The sequence below is a fragment of the Ambystoma mexicanum genome, chromosome 6q (genome assembly GCF_040938575.1).
Source record: "Ambystoma mexicanum isolate Mex_15411 chromosome 6q, UKY_AmexF1_1, whole genome shotgun sequence".
In the NCBI taxonomy this organism is placed as follows: domain Eukaryota; kingdom Metazoa; phylum Chordata; class Amphibia; order Caudata; family Ambystomatidae; genus Ambystoma; species Ambystoma mexicanum.
This window is the reverse complement of record NC_090937.1, coordinates 1402995249-1403020852: the sequence shown is the minus strand read 5'-3', so window position 1 is coordinate 1403020852 and position 25604 is coordinate 1402995249. Positions and strand designations below refer to the sequence as shown.

At 46.7% G+C, this 25604-nt stretch overlaps 1 protein-coding gene across 4 annotated transcripts in view; it reads left to right on the top strand.

Moving 5' to 3' along the window:
• HTT (huntingtin) overlaps positions 1-25604 on the top strand; it is a 2905635-nt gene that overhangs the window by 718237 nt on the left and 2161794 nt on the right. For all 4 annotated transcript variants that reach the window (XM_069632055.1, XM_069632053.1, XM_069632052.1 and 1 more), the window contains 2 exons: positions 1271-1334; positions 19948-20048. In XM_069632055.1, coding sequence (XP_069488156.1) covers positions 1271-1334; positions 19948-20048 — 165 coding nt within the window. The remainder of the gene's footprint in view (positions 1-1270; positions 1335-19947; positions 20049-25604) is intronic.

Sequence of the window (25604 nt, the reverse complement as noted above, 5' to 3'; positions counted from 1 at the left end):
AGATCTGCTTTCCTGCGCCGGTTCCTCACGGTGTGTTGGTGAGGGCTCCTGCAGAGGCTGGACGGCCCTGTGGCGCGCAGCCGAGGCGGCTCCTCCCCCGCCTCGTGCTGTCTTCCAGGCCTCCCACAGTCTCTGTGGCGATGTCGGAAAAAGGGGTATCCCTGCACCGATTTTCTCCGCCTTGTACCGATTTTCTTCGGGATTGCTCCCACTGGGTCACTCAGTTATTCTCTGCAGTGTTATTGGTCTGGAAATCCTCTGAGTAGAGGACCGGATATTATAGGTGCTGCGGAGCTTTACGGGCCTGCAGCCATCTTGTTCCCCGAACACCCCACATGCCCCCCCATCCCGACCCCGCTCCGAAAATATTTGAAACACCATCATACAGCTAAATTCTATGTTGGGTAAACTCACCAATTTCTCTTGTGAGAAAGCAGCATACTTCCATATAGCTAGATCACTGTAATATGATGCATGGTCTGTAATAAGCCACTCCTAACTACCATCTTTGTAGCATTGGTCCATAGCTCCCTTCCCATCCTCTCAACTACCCCAGGAGACCGATGAAAGAACCATTGATCATTCATCCAATAAGGTTTTGTCTTACTTGGTCATGTTTGGGTCAGGCAACACCTGATTAAATAAACGCACAGCAGGAAGGGAACCATCATCGTACACATTTCGCCTACCGTGTAATATTTGCTGCAACGTTTCAAGCACTACCTTTCACCAGCCAAAACTGAGAATGACACTTTGCCTACAAATATAAAAAAACAACTCTTTTCCTGTTCATAATATTGTCATCTGACCAATCCTATGTATGAAACATTTTAGTCATTCCTTTGGGCTAACCATCTTCCTCTTTCATTATTTCATGTCCTATTTAGATTTATTCCAGATCTTTCTTGGTCTATTCCCCAACTATGCGTATCCTTTATTGTCACATTTTCTTATTTTTGTAGTCCATTCCTTATTTGAGAGAAATGTTCTCAGTTTTCTTTTCTCCGATTTTTGACACACTTTTTCAGCCAGCATTTGTTCCACAGCCATTTTTGTCATTCATAACAAAATATGTATCTAGGAAAGCTAGATTGTTTACATACATTCCAGTCATAGCCCAGTAATGGCTAAGGACACTTAATGCCCTGTACATGTACTTTGATGTGCTGTAGTTAAATTAAGTAAAGCATTCTGTTCCCCACATGTGTGTTTTATTTTTTAATGAAAAATCATTAGTGACTTTATGCTGATGTGTTGCCTTGCTGTGTAGGTTAGTCAGCTTTCTGGAAGGAAAGACTCTGCAGTTACACAAAGGAGATCATCATTATACTGGGGTAAGACCGCTTTCATTTCATGAACACTTGATGTGTTTGTATCAGATGTTTGAATGTATGCATTTCTGTTTTAAAGATTTGCTTTTGTTGTAATATTCTGTATTTTGTCACAGATAGGAACATGAGCTGGTAACACAGAGATTTGAATTTAGTGTTCCTAGGCCTCGTCTGTCTAATAAATGTTGATCGATTAAGGCATTGTAGTCTTCCAATCTTGTGTGAGAGAAGATTCTTACTAGGTGTATTATAGATGGTCTAGCTTAGCTCTTCTCAAAGAAGTAATTTTACATTTGCTGAATTGATTATGGATTTCAATTGTGTCCTAATTTTAACACTCGGGATTAACCTATTGCCTCTGAAAAAGGGAATGTGCAGACTGATTTTGCAAATATGGTTAGTGGGAAGACAAACTGCGGATAATGATGGGCGCTGGGGAGCTTCAATTGCCCAGGCATGTAGCGATTATGTTTAGATATAGGTTCATGGTCAGATCAGAACAATCTTCTTTGTGCTTAAAACTTATAGCTTTATTATTGCTTTTGCAATTCCACACGGTAAAAATGAAACATCATAGTGGCAGACAACGACAGTCATTAACCCATTGGTGAGTGCAAACAGCCGACGCGCGTTTCGACCTAAGTCTTTTTCAGGGCAAGTAGAGTAGTAAAATGAGCACTGAATAGGGCTGGTGGCTGAAGTAAAAACACTTCCTGAAAAATGGGGACATGGAGGAGGTTCTCATAGACCACCAGTTCTAAAGGTTCGTCTTCTGCTTTTTTGCAATGCTCAAGAACCACAAACCTGGCTTGCACATAATCCTTAATCACTGCCTTTTTCTACGCCCTTAAAATTCAAGCTAATGGACACCATCTCAAATCTCTCAGTGCAGTTGCTCTGAAAGATGTTGTATGGTTCCTAGCTAAAGGTTCTGTTGTTTTTTCAGGATTACGAATGGTGCAGAAACATGGGTTTCTTCCCCTTGACTTGATCCCCTCCCTAAAAGTATTTACCAAAGTTGTGCATGGTGACTTTTTTTTGGTTTTAACCACCAAAAAGTAGAGGGTGCGTTGTAGTCCGCAGTGGCGGCTGGTGAATTTATTTTAATTGTAGGGGCGTAAATATTTCCCCTGAATGTGTCTGAGCGTAACGAGGGAGCCCCAACTAACCAAAGGGGTTTTGAGGGGGTTGTCCCCAAGAGTTCTTTTTAAATAATGGGTTAAAATTGTGTATTTTACAGCACACTTACAGCACACTTTGGGCGAAAAATTGGGTAAAGAGCCAGACCGTTTCCAATTTCTTTTGTAGACTAACTCATGACAAAATCCAATAGATGCAAGTCACCAACGGTGCACAGGAGCATTTCCCAACTCATTTTCCTGATGCCTTTGCCCACAAAACATGTCTGTATAAGAACATTTTCAGACTGCCTGTGCCCATATATTTCCATGCTTGCTGCACCTATATCATATAAGGCATTTATAACGCGCCTGTACATAAGTGTTTCTAGGCGCCATAAGTCATGGAAGTGAAGACAGACGGAGGACAAAACAAATGATACTACTAGGCCTTAGATTGTGCAGGTGCAACACTAAAAGTGCAGGGGGAACGAGAGGGGGAAGGGGAGTGCAAGGGAGAGGAAAAGGGGAAGTGTGATGAGGGCAGCATGGCTCGGATTAAGTGCAGACCAGGGCAGCGCAGCTCTGGGTAAGTGCAAATAGGCAGGGGGACTGTAGGGTTTACAGTTGCAGCCTCTAAGTGCGCAAAAAGTGTGCTGTAGGCCTGGAGGCAGTGCAAAGGAAAACTGGTCGAGGAGGGGCCTGGAACCCAGTGAGACCCTGAGGCAACCAAGCAACCAGTTGGCGCAGCAGACAGGTAAGTTAACAAAGGAGCTAGAGAGAGAAGGTAGAGGAGAAAATGAGGGTCTTTAGCTGCTTCTGGAACTTCAGGTGGTCCGGCTCAAGTCTGAGAGGGGCAGGGAGGCCGTTCCAGAGGGAGGCACCTGCAGAGGAGAGAGATCTATCCTTTACTCTCTGCCTGGAGAAGGGTCTGACCCTCAAGAGAGTTCAGGTAGTTGAGCGAAGGGCTCTAGAAGGAAGGTATTTTCAGAAGAGGGAGTTGTATCTAGGGTAGGCCCATGCCTCAGAAAGCCTTGTGGACGATGCCAAGGTCTTGAACTTGATCCTTGCAGCCACCCGGAGCCAGTGGAGAGATTTCAGGGCTGGAGAGATGTGGTCCCTGGGCTTGAGGCCAAGGATAAGACTTGCAGTCCTGTTCTGGATTAATTGCAGGGGGCGAAGAGTAGAGGTAGGCAGATTGAGAAAGAGGCTGTTGCAGCAGTCCAGCCTGGAGAGAATCAGGGCTCTGCAGACAGTGAGCATCTGGGGGAAAGTAAGAAAAGGTAGGATACCACTGAGGAGGTGCAGCTGAAAGTGGATCTTTTTGGTTAGGTTCGTGATGTGAGGCGAGAGTGGAGTTGAAAATGACAGCAATGTTTTTTGCCTCATAGGAAGGCGAGGGTACAGGGCCCAAGGAGGGCAACCAAAGAGAAAGCGGGAGCATGGATCCCAATCAGAAGGATCTCTGTCCTACTGGCATTAAGGCAAAGATCGTTGGAGGCACACTATTAGGGAGAATTCTCATTCTTTGGCTAATTTCCCTTACCTATAGAGTCCCCCAGCAGCTTTGCTGGATTTGAAGGGTTTGTTTCTTTTCTCCTGATAAGAGCGAGACTCTCTTCCCCACTCTTAGGCATCTTTGCTATGTGTTTTCTAGGCTATTTTTGTGTTTAATGTCTATGGGGTTTTTCTCACCTCCATAGGAACCATCTTTATTCACATGTGTTACACAGCACCCTCCGTACAGTGACACAGGGTTGCCGTAGCGACCCCCAAACATAGACTCCATACCCTGGGACTGACTACTGTCTCCCAGGGCATGTAAAGTCCCAATTGACTTTACTAGTCAATTTTTATGAACTAAACCAGTACAACCCATTTTACTATGGAGGTACTGGAAAGGGTTAATAGGTTTTCCCTTATGTTGGTTTTCGAGAGGGTACCGTACAGTCCCTCTCTCAAAGGTTTCTGTCTGGTGTCAGTGGTTACTACCATAAATATTCGACCGCGAATATTTCCCTATGGGATTTTCCCATTGTTCGAGGCTACCTCATTTTCTGACAGCCTCTAACATACTGTCGGTTTATTTTCATATTAACTTTACTCCGGTAGGTTTTATTTGCCAGAACTTTAATATAACGTCTTTCTCTTGTCTTTCTCTAATCTCCTAACCCAGGTCAGGGATCCTTTGTTCGTCCGTTTGGCGGGCTTCTGCCAAGAAGCCCTCCTTTCGGTGCCACTGAGTCTGGGGTGGGTCCATTGTGTGGGAGGGGGGAGTACCTCATCAACCCTTGTCACACTCTATCCTGATAGGCTGGAGGGTCTCCTGCCAAGATGACCACTCCACTGTGTGAGTGACAGCTAGGCTGTATGAATGGGGCTCCTTTTGCATAAAAGCAGGGTCCTGAAGACTGGAAGAGCAAGACGTTGCCACTGGAACTAAGAGGAGAGAAGCCAAAGACCCCTGCAACGACAGAACCACTGGTGAAGCCCTGCTGCAGCGTCTCACCACTTTTCTCCACACGAGAGAAGATCTTCATCTGCAAGAGCCTTCTTCCCTCGAGCTGGTGGGGCCAACCAGTTTGATCGCCTTCCTGGACCTGCCTTGATCGAATCACCAGTACTCTGTACTCGGAGGCTGGATAGCCAGGCACCAGTCCTCCCGGACCGCGATTTAAAGGAGCGTACCTTTTATTCGTCGGGCAGCACCGTGGCTGGTTTCATCCCTGCGTAGTGCAGTAACTCGAACCTTCCTCCACAACGAGAGTCTCTCTTCCTCTGCTGGATCCCCCGAAACTGCAGGAACTACCAGGTACAACCGCCACCGCCTGAGCCACTTCTTCATTTTAAAGGTACATTGTTCCGCCAGGCCGCCCTTTCTTCGCGGTAGAGCTAAAGGTGTTTTAAATCCGTTACCTACATGTTGGGTTGCCCGCCCCTCTCTCTTAACACTGTCTTTCACCTTCTGCATCCACCTTTTTAAAATCGTTAACCAAAGACTTGACTGCAGCTACAAGAACATGTTCCTGGGCCCTTGCCATGTACCACTGACTCTGGCACAGGCCTACTGACTCTGGCTACATTTGTTAGAACTGCCTTCTTTAGATTGATTCTCAACTAGAACTGTGTTGTTGCACCTACTTCTTATAACTACCCTTTTCTTCCCTTTTCTAAACCTTGTGACATGCCATTTTGCTCAGTTTTCATTTAAGTATTTTTCTATACTGATGCACTGTCTTGTTTAATCTGGTTCACAGACTTATGGGAAGTGTTTCTAGGGTGTGTAAGAAGCTAGTTCTATATAATTTGTCCTTTCCCTCCCTTGTGAGAAATTGCTAGAGTATCCCTTGTGTGTCGTTTTCACTGTGCCATTTTGCTCAGTTTTCAGTCTGGTTCACTTTGTCTACAATTTAACTAGGGAGTGTGTATATTTTTCCTTGACTTATTTTAACTTGCTTGATGACTGTGATAAATGTGTTTCACTAGAAGTGTATAAAATAAATATATATCTACTTTTTAATACAAAGCTTTGGTCAGTGTTTCCTTATGCTATAAGTACTGTAGACCTATTGTGTAAACCCTGAATACTGCTCATCTCCCTCTTGAGATAAGTCTGACTGCTCAGCCACAGCTACCAACTAAATCTTTGTGGTACAGACTGATACCAAAGGGGATTTATTTCTCTCACCTGTAGTCTTAATCTTCTGTAGTGCTCCCTAAGGGAACTGCACAGGATTCTGCCTAACGCACACCAATCCTAAATTGCGGATAGACCGCCAGGAATGAGCGAGGGAGGAAAGGAGGCTGGGGGAAGCCTTAAAGAGAGCCGAGTGTCATCTGCATAACAATGTAAGTTAGAGAAGGTGGAGATCAGGTGGGCCAAAGGGGCCAGATAGGCATTAAAAAGCCAGAGTGAGAGGATAGAGCCCTGGAACACACCAAATGTGGAGGGAGAGGTGGTGGATAAAAAAGGACCCAAGTATGATCTGGCAGGAACGGTCTAGGAAGGAGGTCAGCCATGCTAGGACCTGATCTGTGATGCACTGGTTCACACTGAGTCGGTTGATCAGTGTGGTGTGATTGACTATGTCGAAAGCAGAGGAAAGCTCAAGGCGGATGAGAACAGAGGGGAGAGCTGGATTTGCTTATGGGTGTTTTGAAGCCAGACTGATGGTCTTGGAGGCAGCCAACAGATTCAGTGTGGAGGGTAAGCTGAGAGATGGCCAGCTTTTCCAGGCGTTTGTCCAGGAAAGGAGTGATAGAAATCAGGCAATAGTTTGCCAGACATGTAGGATCGGCAGAAGGCATTTTTGGGATGTCCTGAGTTTTAGTGGTGAAATGAGAAGCCACAGCTGTACAGAGGGCCTGGGAGGGGAACAGGAGAGGTAGAGACTGCAGTAGGATTGGCCATGTTAGAAGCCGCAGACGTTCGGGCTTGGATATGGACCCTATTCTTGCAGAGGACAGTCTCTATGTTGCCTTTGGAGCAGGTGACGGGCCAGTTTGGTTTGAGGATGCGCCCGAAGCCCTCCTTGCACTCAGCCATCCTGCACTTGCGTTTCAGGGCAGCGAGGTCGCAGTCGTACCAAGAGTTGTACTTGGAGGTAGGCAGGACTGGGGCAAGGATGTCCAGAGTGTTGGAGATACAAAAATGCAGATTATAGAGGGCTGTGTCAGAGTGGAAGTCAGCCGCAAGAGTAAGAGGAGCAGAGAATGGCGAGGCAAAGGCGTCCACTGACACTTGCTTCATGGGCGAATGACCGAGAAGGAAGTTGACAGTGCTGGGGTAGTCTTTGCTTGAGGGGCAAGAATCTTCAGGCGGCAGGAGAGCAGAAAGTGCCCCAAGAGAGAGGAGTGGTGAAAGGGTTAGAGAGTGGGATGTCTGAGGAGATGAGAACATCTAAGGTGTGTCTGGCAGAGTGTGTTGGACCAGAGGGTAGAATCGATAGGGAGAGTCGCATAGGTTGCGGAAGAGCACAGAGGAGGGATTAGAAGTATCCAGGTGGATGTGGAGGTCTCAGAGGAGGAGAAGTTGAGAGGTCTAGCCAAGGAGAGAAGAGGTCAGTCCATTCTGAGAGGAAGAGGGTGCCCTGGCCAGGTGTCCTGTAGATGGTGGCACAGTCACAGAGAGGCCAGGAGAGATAGAGAGCCTGCAGACTAGGCATTCAAAGGAGGAGTCGGCCTGCATAGGAATGACAGAAACAGGGACCCACTCTGGAAAGATCAGGGCCACTTCACCTCTGGGCCAGTTAGTTCTGGGCTCGGAGAGGATCACGGCAAATCCACCTCTGGGCCGGTTAGTTCTGAGCTCGGACAGGATCTGGTAACCCTCAGGGAGGAGAGTGTCAAAACTCATGACAGTGCTTCCCGTGAAGCATGTCTCAGTGAGAGCGAGGACTTCCAGGTCAAGGTCTTCCAGGAGGTGGCAAATGTCAGAGGAGTATTTGAAAGCAGAGTGAGAGTTGAGAGTAGCTATGTGTAGCAGGTTGCCATATTCCGCGGTGGGAAGAGCTGACATCGGAGCTGTGCTAGATACATCCTCTGGAAAGAGCTTGCCACCCGAGCTGAGGGTTCAAGACATTCCTCATATGGTGACCAAATTTCAGAATACCCACAGTCTACCGGCCTTCAATTTTCTGAGGTTGTTCGGCCTCATGGCATCCTGCATTTCTCTGATGCCAGTGGCTCACCTGAGAATGGCATCCCTTCAATGGGCTCTAAGAACGCAATGGTCTCAGTTCTCAGGAAAGATGTCGGACCGACTTCGGATTCCAAACGGGGTCTCACAGGATCTTCTGTGGTCAGCCTGCGAGGACAATAGTCTGAAGGGAGAACCCTTTTGACAGCCATGGCCGGAGATTACAGCAGTGACGGATGCCTCACTCACGGGGTGGCGATCCCATGCCAACGATCTGACAGTCGGCAGCCGTTGCTCTCCATCGAAGTCTGAACTACATATCAATCTTATGGAGCTGAGGGCAATCAGACTAGCGCTAAATGACTTTCTGCCCTCTGTACGGGGAAAGAAAAGTCCTGATAATGACGGACCACACAGTGGCCATGTACTACCTCAACACTACCACTCACTACCAATGTGCAGAGAGGCAACGTGGCTCTGGTACTGGGGATTTCAAGAAGGAATCTCCCTATCAGCAGTTCGCCTAGCCGGAGAGGAGAAAACAGCGGCAGATGCTCTAAGCAGGCAGAGCACAGTCTCCCACGAGTGGGAACTAGCTCAACAAGTCCTTCAAGAGATCTTCACCCTTTGGGGAACCCCTCAGGTAGATCTGTTTGCCACTGAGGTCAACCCGAAGTGCGAAAGATATTGCTTCAGGGAATTTCCCAGAAGAGGAGCTCTAGGAGACACGTTCATAGTGGACTGGGAGTTTCCACTCTTGTACGCATTTCCTCCAATCACCGTCATTCCTCATGTAATCAGGAGGTTCAGAAGGTTCGGGAAACACATGATCCTAGTTGCCCCGAATTGGGCCAGGAGGACGTGGTACCCGGACCTTCTGGACATGTCCATCTGCCGTCCGTTTCATCTTCCACAGAGAGAAGACCTCCTGTCGCGAGAGGAGCGGCAACGTCTCCATCCAGAGGTCAAGACTATCAACCATCAAGCTTGGTTTCTGAAAGGCTGAGATATAAGGATTGGGACCTCCCGGATGACGTAATGGAGGTGTTGCTCTCGGCCAGAAGGCCAGCACAAAGTCTTTGTCCCATTGCTGTTAGAATACATTCTACAATACAACCAGTGCAAGGAAAAGAATGTAGATCCTTTTCTATGTAAAACACTGGATGTTTTATCCTTTCTTCTATCCTTCGCTAATCTGGGGCTCCAGATTGGTACCATTAAAGGCTACTTGGCGGCGCTGTCCATTTTTAAGCGCTTGTCAGAGGAATGTTTCTATTTAAAAATTCCACTAGTGACTCAAGGTTTTGAACCTCTGCACACATGTCCTTTAAGGTTGTTAACCTTCAAAGCCATCCTATTGGTAGCTCTGACATCAGCCCATAGAGGGAGCGAGTTGCAGGCACTTTCATCCAAGCCACCCTTTACCATCTTCCACAAGGAGAGGGTTGTTTTAAGGGTCAAACCTTCTTTTTTTGCACAAAATCATTTCTGATTTTCATTTAGCTCAGAAAATTGTGCTATTTCTATATCCCATCTCATCCCTCCTGGTAAGGAGGAGGAAAAACTACATAGATTAGACCCTCGGAGAGCGTTAAGCTTTTACATTTCATAAATGTTTAAATTACGAATTGATGACCAACTCTTCATCGAATATACAGGACACAAGCTAGGTCAGGCTGTTACCAAACAGACCTCATCTAGATTGATAATTCTGGCAATATCAGAATGTTACGGGCTGGCAGGAAAAGACCCTCCTTAAGGTTTAAGCGCTCATTCCACCAGGGGCATGGCTACATATACAGCCCTTAAAAGGGGTGTACCAATTAAAAACATTTGTGAAGTAGCATCGTGGTCTTCCGTCCACACGTTCACTAAGCATTATTGCCTGGATTCTTCCCTTGGTCAGGATGGTACTTTTGGCAAGGCAGTTCTTCACTCTGTCCATGAACATGTATGAATTATAATTCTACTCCCTCCTCCAAACATAATACTGCTTTGGGAGTCTGATTAGGAATACGTGAGAGGGCACAATCCATTTGAAGAACAAGTTACTTACCCCCCTGTAACATTCTTTCGACGGAATGTTCCTCCCACGTATTCCTCATCGCCCACCCATCCTACACCTCAGTAACATTTCTCGTGCTATTACAGCTTCCGTTCCATGAAGGCTGAGTACGGTCACTACCATGTTTACGGGTATCTCTGCTGTAAGTGGAGGAAAAACAGAACTGAGGCCAAAGGGTGCTACGTGTGCTATACATATGCCTATGATGACTTCATCCTCGACGGAGGCCTTCGAGGGACATCGACTCAATGCTATCGACTCACAGCGCCCTCTGTCGATTTTTTCAAAAAGCATTTTTTTTCCACAAGCAGCTGAAACTGGACACCAAGTGTCAAAGATGAGAAATACGTGGGAGGAACATCCGGTCGAAAGAACGTTACCGGGGGTAAGTAACTTTTTCTTTGGCTGCGATCACGTCGCCCAGGAGGGTTAGTGAGTTGCAGGCATTGTGTTCAAAGTCTCTGTTCCTGCATTTTATTTTCAGGGGAAAGTTTCTCTTAAAGTAAAACCTGGCTTTCTCCCGTAAGGGGTTTCTGAGTTCCACCTTTCTCAGTCCATAGATTTACCGGTCTTCTAGCCTCCGCCACACCCCTCTAAGGAGGAAGAGCGTTTCCACCAGCTAGATCCCAAAAGATCCTTGAGCTTTTACGTCGCTAGGACGTCAGAGTTCTGAAAATCTGACAAACTGTTCGTGGCCCATTCATTGTCCCGCAAGGGTCTATCTGTAAATAAGCAGACTCTGTCTCGTTGGATTATTCTTTGCATCCCAGAATGTTACCAGTCTGCAGGCAAGGAGCTTCCTCCCGTCATCAGGGCACACTTGAGGAAAGGGGTTTCTGCATCTTCTGCCTTGCAGAGAGGATTTCCCATTAGGGACATCTGTCGTGTGGCCACATGGTTGCCCAGGCACACGTTTACCAGGCACTATTTTCTGGATGTTGTCTGCATTGTTGATGCATGTTTTGGTAGGGCAATACTACCAAATCTGCTACTGTAGCACTTTCTGCCCGCCTCTGTGGTCATAACTACTTGGAGTATATCAAATGAGGAATCTGCGGGAGAAAAGCAATCAATTGAAGGAGAAATTACTGTAATGTTCTTTCTTTGGATTCTTCTCCTGCAGAATTCTCATCGCCCCTCTCCTCCATCCCCGCTTTGAAAGTAATTGCGGCTTGCTGCATCTGTCGTAAGTGAAGAAACGCCTGGTGATGGCTCTGAGGTGACCGCTTCTATCTGGCTAGTCACTTGTTTTTGAACAAAAAAATAAATCTTTCAATTTTCTCTAATTCTGCGGGTTTCGACCTGTTGGGATGTTTCCCATAGTTATGTTTTTAAGAGGCTGGATAGAATTGTCTCCCATCGTTTTCTCCTGCAGCGTTCAAGCACAGGGAAAAAGGTTGGAACTGAGGTATGGGGCGTAGTGATGTGGTATATAAACGACACTACCTCCCCTGTCAAGTTTCCGAGCAGCTGAGCTGGATGAGGATATCTATCAGATGAGGAATCTGCAGCAGAAGAATTCATAGAAAGAATATTACGGTAAGTAATTTCACCTTTGCTGTCTTCCCTCCTAAATCTCTATGGAAACCCCCAACTTATTGATAGTTTGTATCCTGACCTGACATTTGATGGTAAATATAACCTTTTTGCTGTATTACCTTGCTTAGCTCATCTATTCTTGTGAAGCTGATCACTCCCCATAGCTGTGTGCAGGGATTGGGAGGGCTCTATCCCCCATTACAAAATTCCTTGTGTTTAAGCTGCACACACCACATTAGTCAGGTGTGGAAGGAGTACTTTGTATCATTTCTTCTTTTGTTTTGTTTTACATAACATTTCTGATACCTGAATGATGTGTTAAAGACTGATACATGGCAGCGGATATGTTTCCGCCGTGCCTTGCATGCAATTTACTGCATAATGCCATTGGAGAACCATGTGCTAAAAAATGGCCATGCCTCATATTTTCCACATGTGCTTTGGCAATCTTATACTTTGGCCTTCTTCCTTCCCTGACTGGGCCATAAACTGTATATGGAAACCCTTTGCTGGGAAAAGCCTTGGCAAAGAGGCAGTATGTGTATGACATTATTGGACAGCCCTTGGCAGTTTGAATGGTGCATTGTTTGTTTATTTTTTTAATTTAGGACTGCAGACAGGCCACCAGGGAGCGCAAGCAAAATGGTAGCCTGAACACGGAGCTCCATCCCCCCTGCCCTGGTGTTTTGTGGAGTAGTAGCGGAGAGCGAGGATACGAGCTCGGTGTGCATCATGCCATCATAAGGGGGCATCACTGGTGCGAGTTACTGGCACTGAAACACCCGGGAACAATGGGAAAGGAGCGTGAGAAGAGAACACCAGTGCACCACGTGTCATCAGCCGCGGTGGGAAGAGCTGACAGCTACTGCGGCGAGATCTGAGGGAGGTGGAGCAGGCCCCCGGCGGTGCCCTCCTGCGCAGCCACAGTGAACTAAGCCCAGGCTGGGGAGGTGAAGAAGAGGCAGCGACTCGGTGCGGTCGCCGCCAAGGACTACAAGAGTGGCGATGACTGCAAGGCCTAGGGGAGTAGGTGCCGGCTGCAGACATTAAGAGCAGCACCCGGGTGGGCTGTGACGGAAAGGAGGGAGCTGTGCTCCATATGAAAGGCTTGCCCCAGGTGACCCCATATGGAAGAAGCGGACCGGAGGTGAGGTGAGAAGAGGGATCCAGTAAAGCGGGGCCCCCGGGCAAACCTCCAGTAGTAGCAGGCCTATTGAGTCGTGCAGAGGACCCAACCCTAGAGGAGCACCCCCGCTGGCATCAGCTGTCTGCGCCAGTGGGGGACACACATGGAAGAACAGAGGAACTGGCGCAGCAAGGGAAGGCCCAGCCACAGACATAACCCCCAAAGCAGATCAAACATGGGGAGGGACAAAGCGTGCCACAAGATCCAGCAGAGTAGTGAGGGGGGCTCACAGGCATCACACATATGGCCCCTGTCGGGCCACAGGAGGGGAAGCAGCCCCCAGTTAATAATCCAGGGAAAGGTAAGCACCTCCAGGGTACTCTGGAAGAGACATGGGGAGGCCATAGGGGACAACGCCTCACTGGGGGTAGACATCAGAAGCCAGGGGGGGAGAGAGTGAATGTGGACCGATGCGCCTGGCAGAAGTGACAACATAGAGAGAAAGAGCCACAGAGAGGGAGAAAGGTGTGAAACCCCATCTAAGGTGCCCCTCACTGGGCCACTGCAGGAGGAACTGAGGAGCTGCAGGCTTGGCACCCACCAAGGCTCAGTCGGGAGGACCCCACAGAGTGTAACCCCCCCGCCCCCTACAATTCTGATCAGAACGGACCCGACTGGACCAGCACACCAGAATGCATTTGTAGGGGACCCCTCGAAAGGGGTAAAGGATTACACAGCAAAGACATCTGCAGGAGCCTGTATGACACTGAGGGGGTGTTAGGACAAAGGGAGGTGTGGGGTCAATGACTTGGGGATAGAAGGTCTCCCAATGCCAGTACCATAGCTGTGTTGGAGGAGAAATGGAGCTAGAGAAAGAGATTACGGGGCCACACCCCAGCTCTGCAGAGATAGGGACCATCAAGAGCGACATCCAGATGATCCTGGAGGAGATCCTGGGGATGAGAACTGACATTGGAGCTAAAGTGCCAGGCCGGTCAGCAAAAGTGAACACGCTGGAGGAAAGGCTTGGTGGAGGCGAATCAGGCCTCCACGGGCATTCTCGAGGAACAGATAGAGGTCCGGTTTCAGGACATTGAGAGAAGAGAAATGGAGCTGTGCCTCAAACTAGACGTCATTGAAAATAGGAAGAGACGAAACAATCTCTGGTTCTTTGGCCTCAAAGAAAGGGAGGTGGAATCCCTGGCTGGACTTGAGAAGAAGTTCCAGGAAATCATTGGAATGGTCCTACGATCAAAAGAAGGCGCACAAGTGACCCTGGATAGAGTGCATCTTGCAGGAGGGTGTAGCAGAGGGCCGCGCTCTGTCCTGGCGAGATTACATTATTACCGGGACAAATCGGATATCCTGGAGAAGGCCAAACGAATGGGAATCATCAAATATGAGGGCTCCAGAGTGGCAATATTCCCGGACCTCTCAGTGCAGACCCTTAAGAGATGGAAAAAGTGTGCCCCCCTCACAAAGTGGTTGGAGGAGAAAGGAGTTCGATATTGGTGGGGATACCCCTTTGTGCTAATATTTGAATGGGAAGGCGGAAGATTACACCTGGTGTTGGATGAATATATTGGGAGAGCACACAGAATCACTGGTCGGACTCTGGGGGAGCAGCGCCGCTCGGAAGGAGAAGGGTTATCGGAGAGGCAAGAGATTTGTGGCCCACACAGAGAGCAGGGCCGGTGGAGAATGCAGGGGGCCAGGAAGTTCCGGAAACTGAACACCCACTCTCCCAGAAGAGAAGGTACATGAGGGACATGGACCATTTGACATACTGTTAAAATTGTTCCGAGTGGGGCGATGGGATCCGCTATCAGGTCCCCATATACCCCGTACATAATCCCCTAGTGTCAAGTTTACCCAGAGGGAGAGGGGTACGTGGAGCTAATATGTTTTGTTTTGGAGTGGATCGGGACGCCCAGTGTTTGACACATTAGGGGTAGGGGGGAGATTGGAGAGGTGTAAACGGGTAGAAGTTTGGGGAGGACAGTTCCTATAACTATTATTGTTCGAATAGGGGGTCTTTTGTTGAGTAACTGGGGGGTAGTCTTGGGGGAGGGCAGGGCATAGGAAGGGGACCAGGGACGTAGGGTTTAGTGAAGATGATAAACAATGTGATATGGGCAGGGGACGGCATTCCTAGTGGCTCGACAGGTGTAGCCAGTACATTTGGGACACACTGTTGGACGCCTCAGTTGGGGGTAGAGGGGTGGGTGGGGGGGAGGTGTGGGATGTTCCATGCAGTGGCTCTTGGGAGGAGTAATGAGGGGGTACCCCTGGAGTCATGCTCAGGGTGACGGGAGAAGGGTAAGCAAAGGCTATGGCTCAGATTCGCGTAGCTATGCTAAATATCAAGGGACTAAATTTCCAAAACAAGAGATCTCTCACGAGTAACATGTTTCATAACCAGCACCTGGCAATCCTCTTCCTGCAATAGACCCATTATAAAAAGGGGGCGGAATCGGCAATACGTGAGTATCAAATTGATAAAAAAAATATTTGGGACTTGCACAGATATCACAAGAAGGAAGGAGTTGGTATCATATTGGGAACAACCTTTAAGTTCATGGAGATAAAGGTTAAAAGGGCATTTGGGGTTCGATTTCTAGGGGTAAAGGGGCTCTATGGTGAATCGCAAATTACCATGGCTACTTTATATGCCCCTAACATGGGACAGATGGGTTTCCTGCGCAAGGTCTTTGAGTTTCTAGAGGATTGGGTGGAGGGAGCCACGGTACTGGGGGGAGATTACAACCAGGTGGCGGACCAGCCTCTAGACTGATGGTCGGCTAAAGACAAATGTCTGAAAGTGGCGGGCCCAGAGAACGCTGCCTTCAAGCACCTCCTACAGGATCATTACTGGGCTGACGTATGGCAGGGACGACATGTTTTTTTTCGCCCCCTCACCAGACCTTCAAATCCCTTTTCAAAATGTCTCCCCACCGCGGGTGCGTTAGTTCTCCCTTCAGCTGCAGGCATCGGAAGGGTGACAGACTACCCACATTTCGAAGCTCTTCTAGCCTATTAGGTCGGAGAAAAGGTGTCTTGGTTCCACATTTGTCCAGCTCTAGAGAGCCCCCCTCATTCCAGAGTTGGAATGCCCGTGGTTCCCCTATCCCATCTCTCAGAGGGGCCCATATGCAATTCAGGGTTGATGGCCAGGAGGTGAGCCATCTGTTCCTCCCTCCATCTCTCTTCCATATAGTCCACAGGACTTCCAGCACCGGGTTGAGTAAGACCCTTCGCGGGACACGGGCTCTGGGGACCCACAACCATTCACCCAGTGAAACTGGGGCTAGTATGGCATTGTCCATTGGCACCCACTGTTTTTCAGAGGGTGGGTTCAGGTGATCCACCATGACCTAGGAGCTGGGCTGCTTTATTGTAGGTCTCTAGTTCTGGGAATCTCGCCCATTCCCTTGGCAGGGTGAGGGTGCTGTAGGCCACCCTCTGCTTTGCGCCTGCCCAAAGAAATGTTAGCATGACCCTCTACACCTCAAGGAAAAAGGCCTGTGAGATCTTCACCGGTAACATGGGATAGGAACAGGAATTTAGGAAATACCACCATCTTAGTAGCATTCAGGCGCGCCATCCAAGAGAGTCCCAGTCTCACCCACCTCACCATATCGTTTTTCACTGACGCCCACAGTAGCAGGAAGCTCCTGGGGAAGAGATTGCCGTAATTACATGTCACCTGAATTCCCAAATATCTAAGAGTCCTCCTGAACCTGAAACGGTAGTTTCCCAACGTATTCCACCTCCGCCTCCGACTACCCCCCCTCACCCTAAAGGCTACCGATTTCTCCAGGTTAACCTTAAAGCCGGAGAGTTCCCCATATTGCGCCAGGCTTTCCAACAGGGAAGCAGGGGAGGAACCGATCACCCCAGCTCTGTAATATAAAGCAGGGAATCATCTGCGAAGAGACTGATCTTATACTCCATCTCGCCCATCTGGACCCCCTTTATTCTGCCATCTTCCCAAACCGCTGCCGCCGCCCAATGCTCAATGACCAGTGCATATAGCAGAGGGGAGAGGGGGTCTCCCTGCCGTGTGCCCCACTGCAATGGGAAGGCCTGTGATGCACTTCCATTAACCACTACCCTCGCCATGAGACTGGAGTATAAGACTGCCATCAACCTCGGACCCATCCCCATGCACGCTAAAACCTCCGCCATAAAGGACCAACTCACCTGGTCAAAATCCTTCTTGGCATCTAGGGGCAGCAACAGGGTCCCCCCTCCTCGGCACTAAGGACGTGAAGTGTCTTCTGCATGTTGTCGGCTCCCTGTCTTTTCATCACAAAACCTGCCTGGTCTGGGCGAACAAGTCTTTGGAGGCAGGATTCCAAACATGACGCAAGGATTGTGGTGAAAATGTAAATCATCAACATTCAACACAGATATCGGTCTATATGAGGCACAGCTGGTCGAGTCTTTCCCTGGCTTCAGGATGACCATAATCAATGCCCAAAGAAACGTCATGGAATCGTAGCCTCCCCACAATTGAATTAAACAACTTTGCCAGAGGTGTAGTGAGAAGGGACTGATATTGCTTATAGAAATCTGCTGTGAACTAGACCTCCACTGGGGCCTTCCCAGCCTTCAATCTCTGGATCGCCCGCAGCACTTTTTCCAGTGTCACCTCCCCCTCCAGGAATCCCTTCTCCGCCACCCTTGTGAGCTTGGGAAGCTGGCGGGCTGCTAGATAACCCCTCAGCTTCTCCCCAGGAGGCTTCGTTGGTCTGGAATAGAGCTTCTGATAGTATTCCATGACCCAGGAAGACATTTCTTCCCCTGTGGTCCCATTACTCCCCTCTGCCCCTTGTATCCCGCCTACTCTCCTTTCCACCTTGTACCCCCTCATTCTGTTTGCCAGAAGTGTCTCAACCTTGTCTCCCCTTCCATAGCACCTTTGCTTCATGAACTTCATCTTCTTCACCACCTCCCCTATTAATGCTGTATGGAGTTCTTGTCTCTTGTCCTGCATCTCATCCAAGAGTGCTCCCTTATCGGCCCCCTTACTGAGGAGTTGACCATAGCCCTTTCAATTCCCCCCTGAGCCTGGCCTCGACCAGACCCCCCTCCCTCTTTTTTCACAAGCCTTCCGCTATGAGAAGGCCCCGGAATGTGGCTCTGGCAGCTTCACAGACCATTATCATACTTGACTCCCCATTATCATTACTCTCAAAGTATGCCTGTACCTCCTTCCCAAAAAGTCCCGTAAGACTGTCCCTCAGCAAGGTATTGTTGCACCTCTAGCAGAATTGCATTTTAGGGCTCCTTATCTTCCATTACGCTATTTTTCTTTGTCTTCATCCTGCATTTCACACGTTTGAATGCCAGCAGGGATGATGCAACCTTTCATATTTTCATGACGAACAAGTGGCATCATATAAATTCATAAGATTTAAATCACTGCAAATAAATAACTACACATCAAGCCGCTTCACCCTCTGATCCTCTTCCCTCTGCTCTCATCCCTGATATGTATTCTCCCCATATCTCACCTGCCTCATTAATTCCTCTCAACAATTCTTGCTTTCCATCTGTATTAAAAAAATGCACTCATCCTTCCCATCTTGAAGCAACCCTCTCATGATCCCTCTACTCTAGCCAACTTTCGCCCCATCTCTTCTTTTTCTTTGTAAAGATTTAGAAAGTGCGGTTTACTCTCAGGTTACTTCTTATCTCAATCTTCACTCCCTCTCTCCTCCACTTCAAACTGGTTTTCGTCTCCCTCTTCTCACGGGTCGACACTCTAAACCTTCCTCTGTTTTTATCCTTCTAGACCTTTCTGCAGCAATACATACTGTTGATCATTCATTTCGTTCCACTGTCTCTTCCTCCGCTTATGCGGCGGTCTGTTCTTAAATGATTTCACTCTTACCTTTCTAGCACTGACCTGTGCCTGCCAACCCTTTCCTCCCTGTCCCCTTCTTAATGGGGCCCCTCAAGGGTCTGTCATTGGTTCACTGCTCTCTTGCTTTACAAGATCCCGCTCTCTACCCTTGTTTCCTCTTTTAATCTTGTTTTTCATCTTCATGCTGACGACACCCAAATCTTTTTTTCTCTTTCACCTCTTTATTCTGACACATTGCATTCCAGTGTTTTCTAACTGCCTCTGCAGTTCTACACTGGATGCCCCATTTTTCTCACCCTAGCCCCTCAAAAACAAAGGAATTTGTTTTTCTACCACGATTCCTCCACCTTCCCTTCCCCCCTTTCTTTTTCTCCCTCAAATCGTAACGTAGGTGTAATCTTAGACCCTTTGCTCCTTTTTCGTTTACATCTCTTCTACTGCTTGCGTCTGCCACTATGCTCTTTTAATATCAATCAGCTGTGCCAGTCTTTTTTGTATGCCACTAAGCTTTTTCTTTCCTACTTAATCTTCTCTAGCGTTAAGCTCTGCTTCTTGGTTGACTGCCTCTCGTCTTGCCCCTCTCCACTCCATCTATAATTCCTCCAATCGTCTCCTCTTGTCTCTTCCGTCTCGTTCCTCCATCTTTGCTTTCTATATCTCTTCTTCCTTTTGAGTCTCGCCTCCTTTACCATTTCCTTTCTATTGTGTTCAAGTGTATCCATGCTCTCGCTACCCCATCTTCATTAATCTCACTATATCCTCCCCTCACATGTCCTGTGCTCTCAAAACCAGTTCCTTCTCTGTTCCTAAAGCCTCCCCCCCCGCACTTCATCCCACTTTCAATACTTTGTCTTGCTGCTCCCTAAACATTGGAACTCTGTGCGGATCTTACAAACCAACCTGAAAACACATTTTCTATCCGTTCTCTCTCTAATAACTGATTTTACTTTTCCTCTGCCCCTTTGATTTGTTTGGAGTGTATTACCCACTTTGACTATACAGTTGTATTTATCTTTTGTGCAGCGCCTTAGCGAAAGTGCTATACAAATGAAATCAAATACAAACACTTCACTATCAAACACTTTATAAATGAAAAGTTTTCATTAAATATATATTTAAAACATTTTCTTTCCAATATATTTCATGAGTTTCTTAGAAAAGATCAGCACATCTTTCTGGGATAATTTTGAGGGGTTAGCTGCATAATAAAATGAAAAAGTATTTTGTGCAATATTTATTTGTGATATGTTTTTTCCAGTTGCTAAATCTTCAGGATCGAGTCGTCAATAGCGTTATCCTGTACCTACTTGGAGATGATGATCCTCGTGTACGACACATAGCAGCAACGTCCTTGGCAAGGTATATTGTTCATGATAATGCAAATTATTTTACATGTTGAAATAAAAATGAACATGTTATCTGTGGTCTATATATTAGAAATAACTGCAGGTTGGATCTCTGATTCCAGTTCATGATTCAATCTGCTATCAAGTATCTGTATTCTATCTTCAAAATTGTTGGTCGCTTTTCAAATGGAACATTTGCAGTATTGTGTGCCGGGTGGAAGGCTTGGGGACACTGCATTTGTCTTGGAAGCAAGACGGCACCGAACAACACAGACTTGAATCCCGGTCTCATGCTTACTCATCTCTGGTGTGAAGCGTGTTAAAAAAAGATTAATTAAGGACATCAGATGTTCGATGAATTGTATGGCTACGAATTGTGGTATAATGTTTACAGATGCAGCTACTGATCACTTTATTTCTCTCTGTGGTTCTGGCTTATGTCTAAGGTCTTCAGAACTTTGTGAGATTCAAAAGGATCTCATTTCTGAAGCAGCAGCAGAAATCTACATAGTCATTACATGAGGCGCTCTGCTCTTTAGAAGAGTTCTCAACAGCAGGTATATCCCTAAAAAAAAGTTGTGCAGGTCTGCTTGATGTTTTGGTCTGGCCATAAGAATAGGAGGGAAGATCAATCTGAAGACTAAGTCAGTAGTTTTCCTTCCATGCTGTCGGTCTTTCATTTTCCCAACCTCTTGAATTGAATTTTGTGCAGTTTCAGAACATTCATGAAAGGATATTTTGCTGAAGGAACAAACTGACCCTTTCTATAGAACAAAGTTTAATAAAGGCTCACTTTTGTATCCGCATGGCAAATGTAATTGAGATAATAATGCAAACAAAGTATACGCAACAAATCTTGCCAAGAAGACTAATCTGCAGGAATGCTGCAGTTACAGCTGTTTCCCTTTTAGAGTGAGCCGGATGGGTTAATAGTTGCCTTCAAATAGTACAAATGTCTATCCACCTGGAGATCGATTGCTTTGAGAGATTTGTAAGCTGCCCATACGCACTATATAAATACAAAAAACACATTCACTCCCCATAAGAATATGAATTCATAATGTTTTATTAGTTAATGTGCATGATATCTTCAGCTGTCTAACTTCATAAAACATGTGCACTGTAAAGCAAACTACATAAACATCAAGAAGTATAAACAAATGTGTCAACTGCAAGGTAGAACAAACCATTGCCTAAACAGAAGCAGGCTTGGTTCCACCTAGTAACTAGTAGATCAACCCAGCTTTCAGGACCTTGTGAATTGGGCCATTTGACAAGACAGAAAGAGGAATAGTGTTTCTGACCTTAAAGAATGTAAACCATGACAAGTGAGGCGAGGACATAGTGTAACTGTGGTGACCCTATGTGACTAGTGTCTCTGGAGACATCCTTGTCTCTCAAGAGGGTTAGCACACTCCCAGTCAAATCCCTCACCAGCACTCAAACAACTTGCCTCAGACATCACAGATATACAGATGGGACATTCATGTTATGTTACTAGTTTTTATACTGCACCAAACCTGCGCAGTAGTATTTTTTGAGTGCCTAGGATTGCCAGAGAGTTTACATATTGTGCCCTCATCAGGGTTATCCAGACCTTAGTCTGCAGAAGGAAAATGAGCAGTGTAAAGAGAAGAGGACAGGAAAGAGGGGATACATGCCACAGAAAAAAATGAGGGAGTGATGACTCGCAGGAAAGATTGTTTTGTGATAGCATGTCAGCCCTGTCAGGTGGATCTCAGAATTTTTGATTCAGCAAAATTGGTTTATACGTTTGTGCATAGGATAAGCTGCAAGGCATCAAAACGTTATAGTAAAAAAAAAGCAATTGATGAAGCTCCCATCAGGGCACAGAAAAAGTGTAAAATCATAAGACATTGACACCTATTGAAAGCTTGTTGCATTTCCAGTATTTACTGTCAGTAGTCTCCTATTTATGCATATTGGAGGTGTTGTAACATCAGATGCCTTTTAGTATAAGGTGACCCCTTGGTCAAATACGGAAAATCGCAAATTATTATTGTTCTTATACATTTTTATAGTGCAAACCTAGCAACGGAGCTCTGTACAGGTCATAGTGCAAAATCTGGGAAGTCATCAAGTAAACACTAGTAATAAATGAAACAGTACAATATACAGATGTCGTATGCACAAGATAGCTGTGATCTAGATTACACCAAGGAGTTGTTGGAAAATTCAGGTCTTCAGTTTTTTCCTAAACTGAAGGAGACTTGGAGCAATCTGTTTTGCTACCAGGATGAATATCCAGAGGGCTGGAGCATAGCGTGCAAAGGACTGTTTCATAGTTTTCTACTTGGATGTCAGTCTAGTTTCCAGTCTGATGATGGTCTGACTGCTTGATGTTTTGGTCTGGCCATCAGGTAGGTTGGCGTACCGGCTCTGGTTGCCTTGTAGGAGAGGCTCTCTATTTTGAACTGGTTTCTTGCTGGGATGGGGAGCCAGTGGAATTCACACAAGGTGAATTTGAAGCAGTCAAATTCCATAGAGTGGTGATGAGACGAGCTGCTGCGTGGTGGGCTGAATTGAGGGGGGGGCCAGGAGAGCAGCCATGTTCCATGCAAGGGGGCATTCCTAGGTCCCACACCACAGTTTGGAGTTCCTGGGCTTGAACTTGTGGAGTAGAGAGATCTAATAACAAGCGTTTTTGATCCCTTTTCGTTGTGTTTTGTAGGAAGAATAGATTACTATCCCAATGAAGCCTAGACATTTTGCTGAATGGTTCAGGTGAGGGTTGAAAAATGTGGAAAAGGTGGACACCACCTGTGGTTCGTTCATAGAACGTTAAATGATTTTTTAGGAGCTGACTCTGTAAAGCCCAGAGAAAACTGAGCCAAGTATACATGGTCGAAGAACAAGGTAGGTGTCTCACACCCAACTAAACAGCCGCTCTCAATTATACCACCTCCGAGGTAAATAGGCTAGTAATAATAAAATTAAAATATCATGGTTTCAAATTGTATAACTTTGTTCCCAAAAACATAGATCAATGAATCAATCACCATTATTTGAGTATCTCTGATCTCTTTTCTGTAGATAATTAAAAAATGGAAGAACCCAAGTCATTAAGGTTAAATATTAGTGATAGAGAGCTTTATTGCAAATGCATTTCGGAGCTCTGTCTCCGTCATCAGGGCAATACTCTCCAGTTTGCTTTATATTGATTACATTGTCACATTCACACATTGATTAGAAATAACCCTCACGAAAAAATTAAACACATATATGCACAATGATTAAAGGCATATCGACAATGGATGTTATTGCACATGTACATACCATGTAGTTCTTGAGGGTAGCAGTGGATGTTAAAGCAAATGAAAGATGTAAAGGAAAGAAAAAAAGATAGAAAAAAATATACTTATTCAGGAGAAACAATCCATACATCTATGTAAGCATTTAATCTGAAATGGTAAACATGTGTCGGGACCTTAAACTAGCGGCCCGCTACAGGCGTTTTCATGTGAACTATAGTGAGTTTAAAAAATGATGGCCTGCAAAAATGTAATATGCAATAGTGCACTACCAAGCTATGCCGTATCACAATGTCATGCTGAGTAAAAAATCTGCAATTCACTTACTTCCTCACTGGCGCACGTATACTTGCGCACCCTTCGTGGAGATATACGAGTTTTAACAGCACAATGTATTTACTATGTAAATAAACGTATTGTAAACCTGTATCAGTGCCTATTGCTTATAGATAACGAAAACACTCATATTGCAAAGAACTATTCCAAAAGCTCCTGTCTTACCGTATCATTGCTGCAAAAAGCTGTGTCGGAGTCAGAACTGCGCATGCGGCTCTATCAGCTGTTTATAAGCTGCTACTAAGGTTACCGCTATGGCAACTGAAACAATCCGCCTATGCGGGTGTGTGCCCCTGCCACCTCACGTCCCGATCCTGCTGGAGGCAGAAATCGGGACGTGCTGGCAACCATGTGTGCACATAGAAATACTGTTACCTCTTAAGGAATACTTACATAAGCGTATGTTTTAAAATGAACGAGAAAAATCTAAACAAAATACTAATTAGTAGAAGCCATCAACCTGCTTATTATTGGTCTATCGCAGGATATAACCATGGTAACGGCAAGGCGTCAGTCCCAGATACGCCTGTGGGCTGTCCCATACTAAGTCATCATTGTTTCCAATTCTGCTAAGTGAGCACCATTACGGCCCTGTTGGCACCTATACATCAGCTTCCAGTGGGTACAGCTAATAATACTAACTCCACATTCAGAGTCAGTGTGCTAAAATGTGTATACTAAATTACAAATGACGCTAGTACTAAGTTTAACTAATGTGACTTACTATTAGTGATCAGTTGCTGATTGAGACAGGCAATTCTTTCTAGAGGATTTCTTCATACTCTTCCTGTTCTTTTTACCTAAGCGTCACTTGTATTTATTTGTTTCACAATTTTTCAAATGCATCTACATGATATATAATACTATTTACTTAATAGAAATTAATTAAATATTATAAATTAGGTGGTGTGGCCAATCGGTGCACTGATGTGATCGTAAGAGGTGTGAGCTCTGTGGTGCAGGGCCGTTTTCCCCCTTCCCCGACCATCTCCACCTGCCCTCATGAATCCTAATGGAGGGTAGACCTCCAGGAGCACTTTATCAGCAGGATTGTCGCGGAGACCGGGTTCTGGTGAAGCGCTAAATGCAATACGCATGAGTGGAGGCCCTTAGATGGTCAATATGGTGGTGGAATGGACGCTGATCAGGAAAGGGAACAGCAGTGCCTACATTGGCGCTGGACCCCTAATATGTTGGAGCCAGTCCTGCACCAGTGGTTATCCCGGGGGTGGTACACTGAGGAGTGGGTCATGCAGGCAAATGAGGGTGTGCAGATTGCGTCTGGGGGTTAAGAGGACGGCACTGTGACGGGCGGTTATGGCTGGGACAGTGCGTGTCTGAGCCAGAGCTTGGAACGGACTCGCTGGTGGAACTCAACAGCCTCCGCTTGGAGTGGACTTGCTGCATTGGCCTGGATTGGCCTGGTGCAGACCTTATCACGAGTCACGGCTGCAGTAGCTTCTGCCTCGGGCTTGCACATCGGCATAGAGGGCCTGCGCTGGTCCCTAGAGCGACACAGTTGACTGAGCAGAGTGGTAGGGGTGTTGGTTTCCCAGTGAACGGTGGGAGCGAGCTGGGAGTTTCCCCCTCGAGGCTGGGAGTGAAGGGTGGCTGAAGTGGAGGCTCCCCAAAGCTGGGATAAAGCAGTGAATTACAGATCTGTTGGTGGGGGTTGACATTACAGTATGATCCAGCATGCCTAAGAACCCATCTAAACAGAAGGCCTCCTTAACTAGGAGATAAAAGCCTTACTTCAGGTGCTACACTCACCAAGGGAGAAAGCTTGGCACATCGGCACCCAGTTGCACACACATGTGGAGGGCCCCGGAGGCATCAGGAAATTCGGTGACCAGAGCCTGACCTTCAGAGAGGTGCAGAAGCACTGACGTACAGAATCTGAGTATGCCACCACCTGCACAGGCTGGACAAGCATTTGGAGGACCTGGAAAATAGGCAATGTG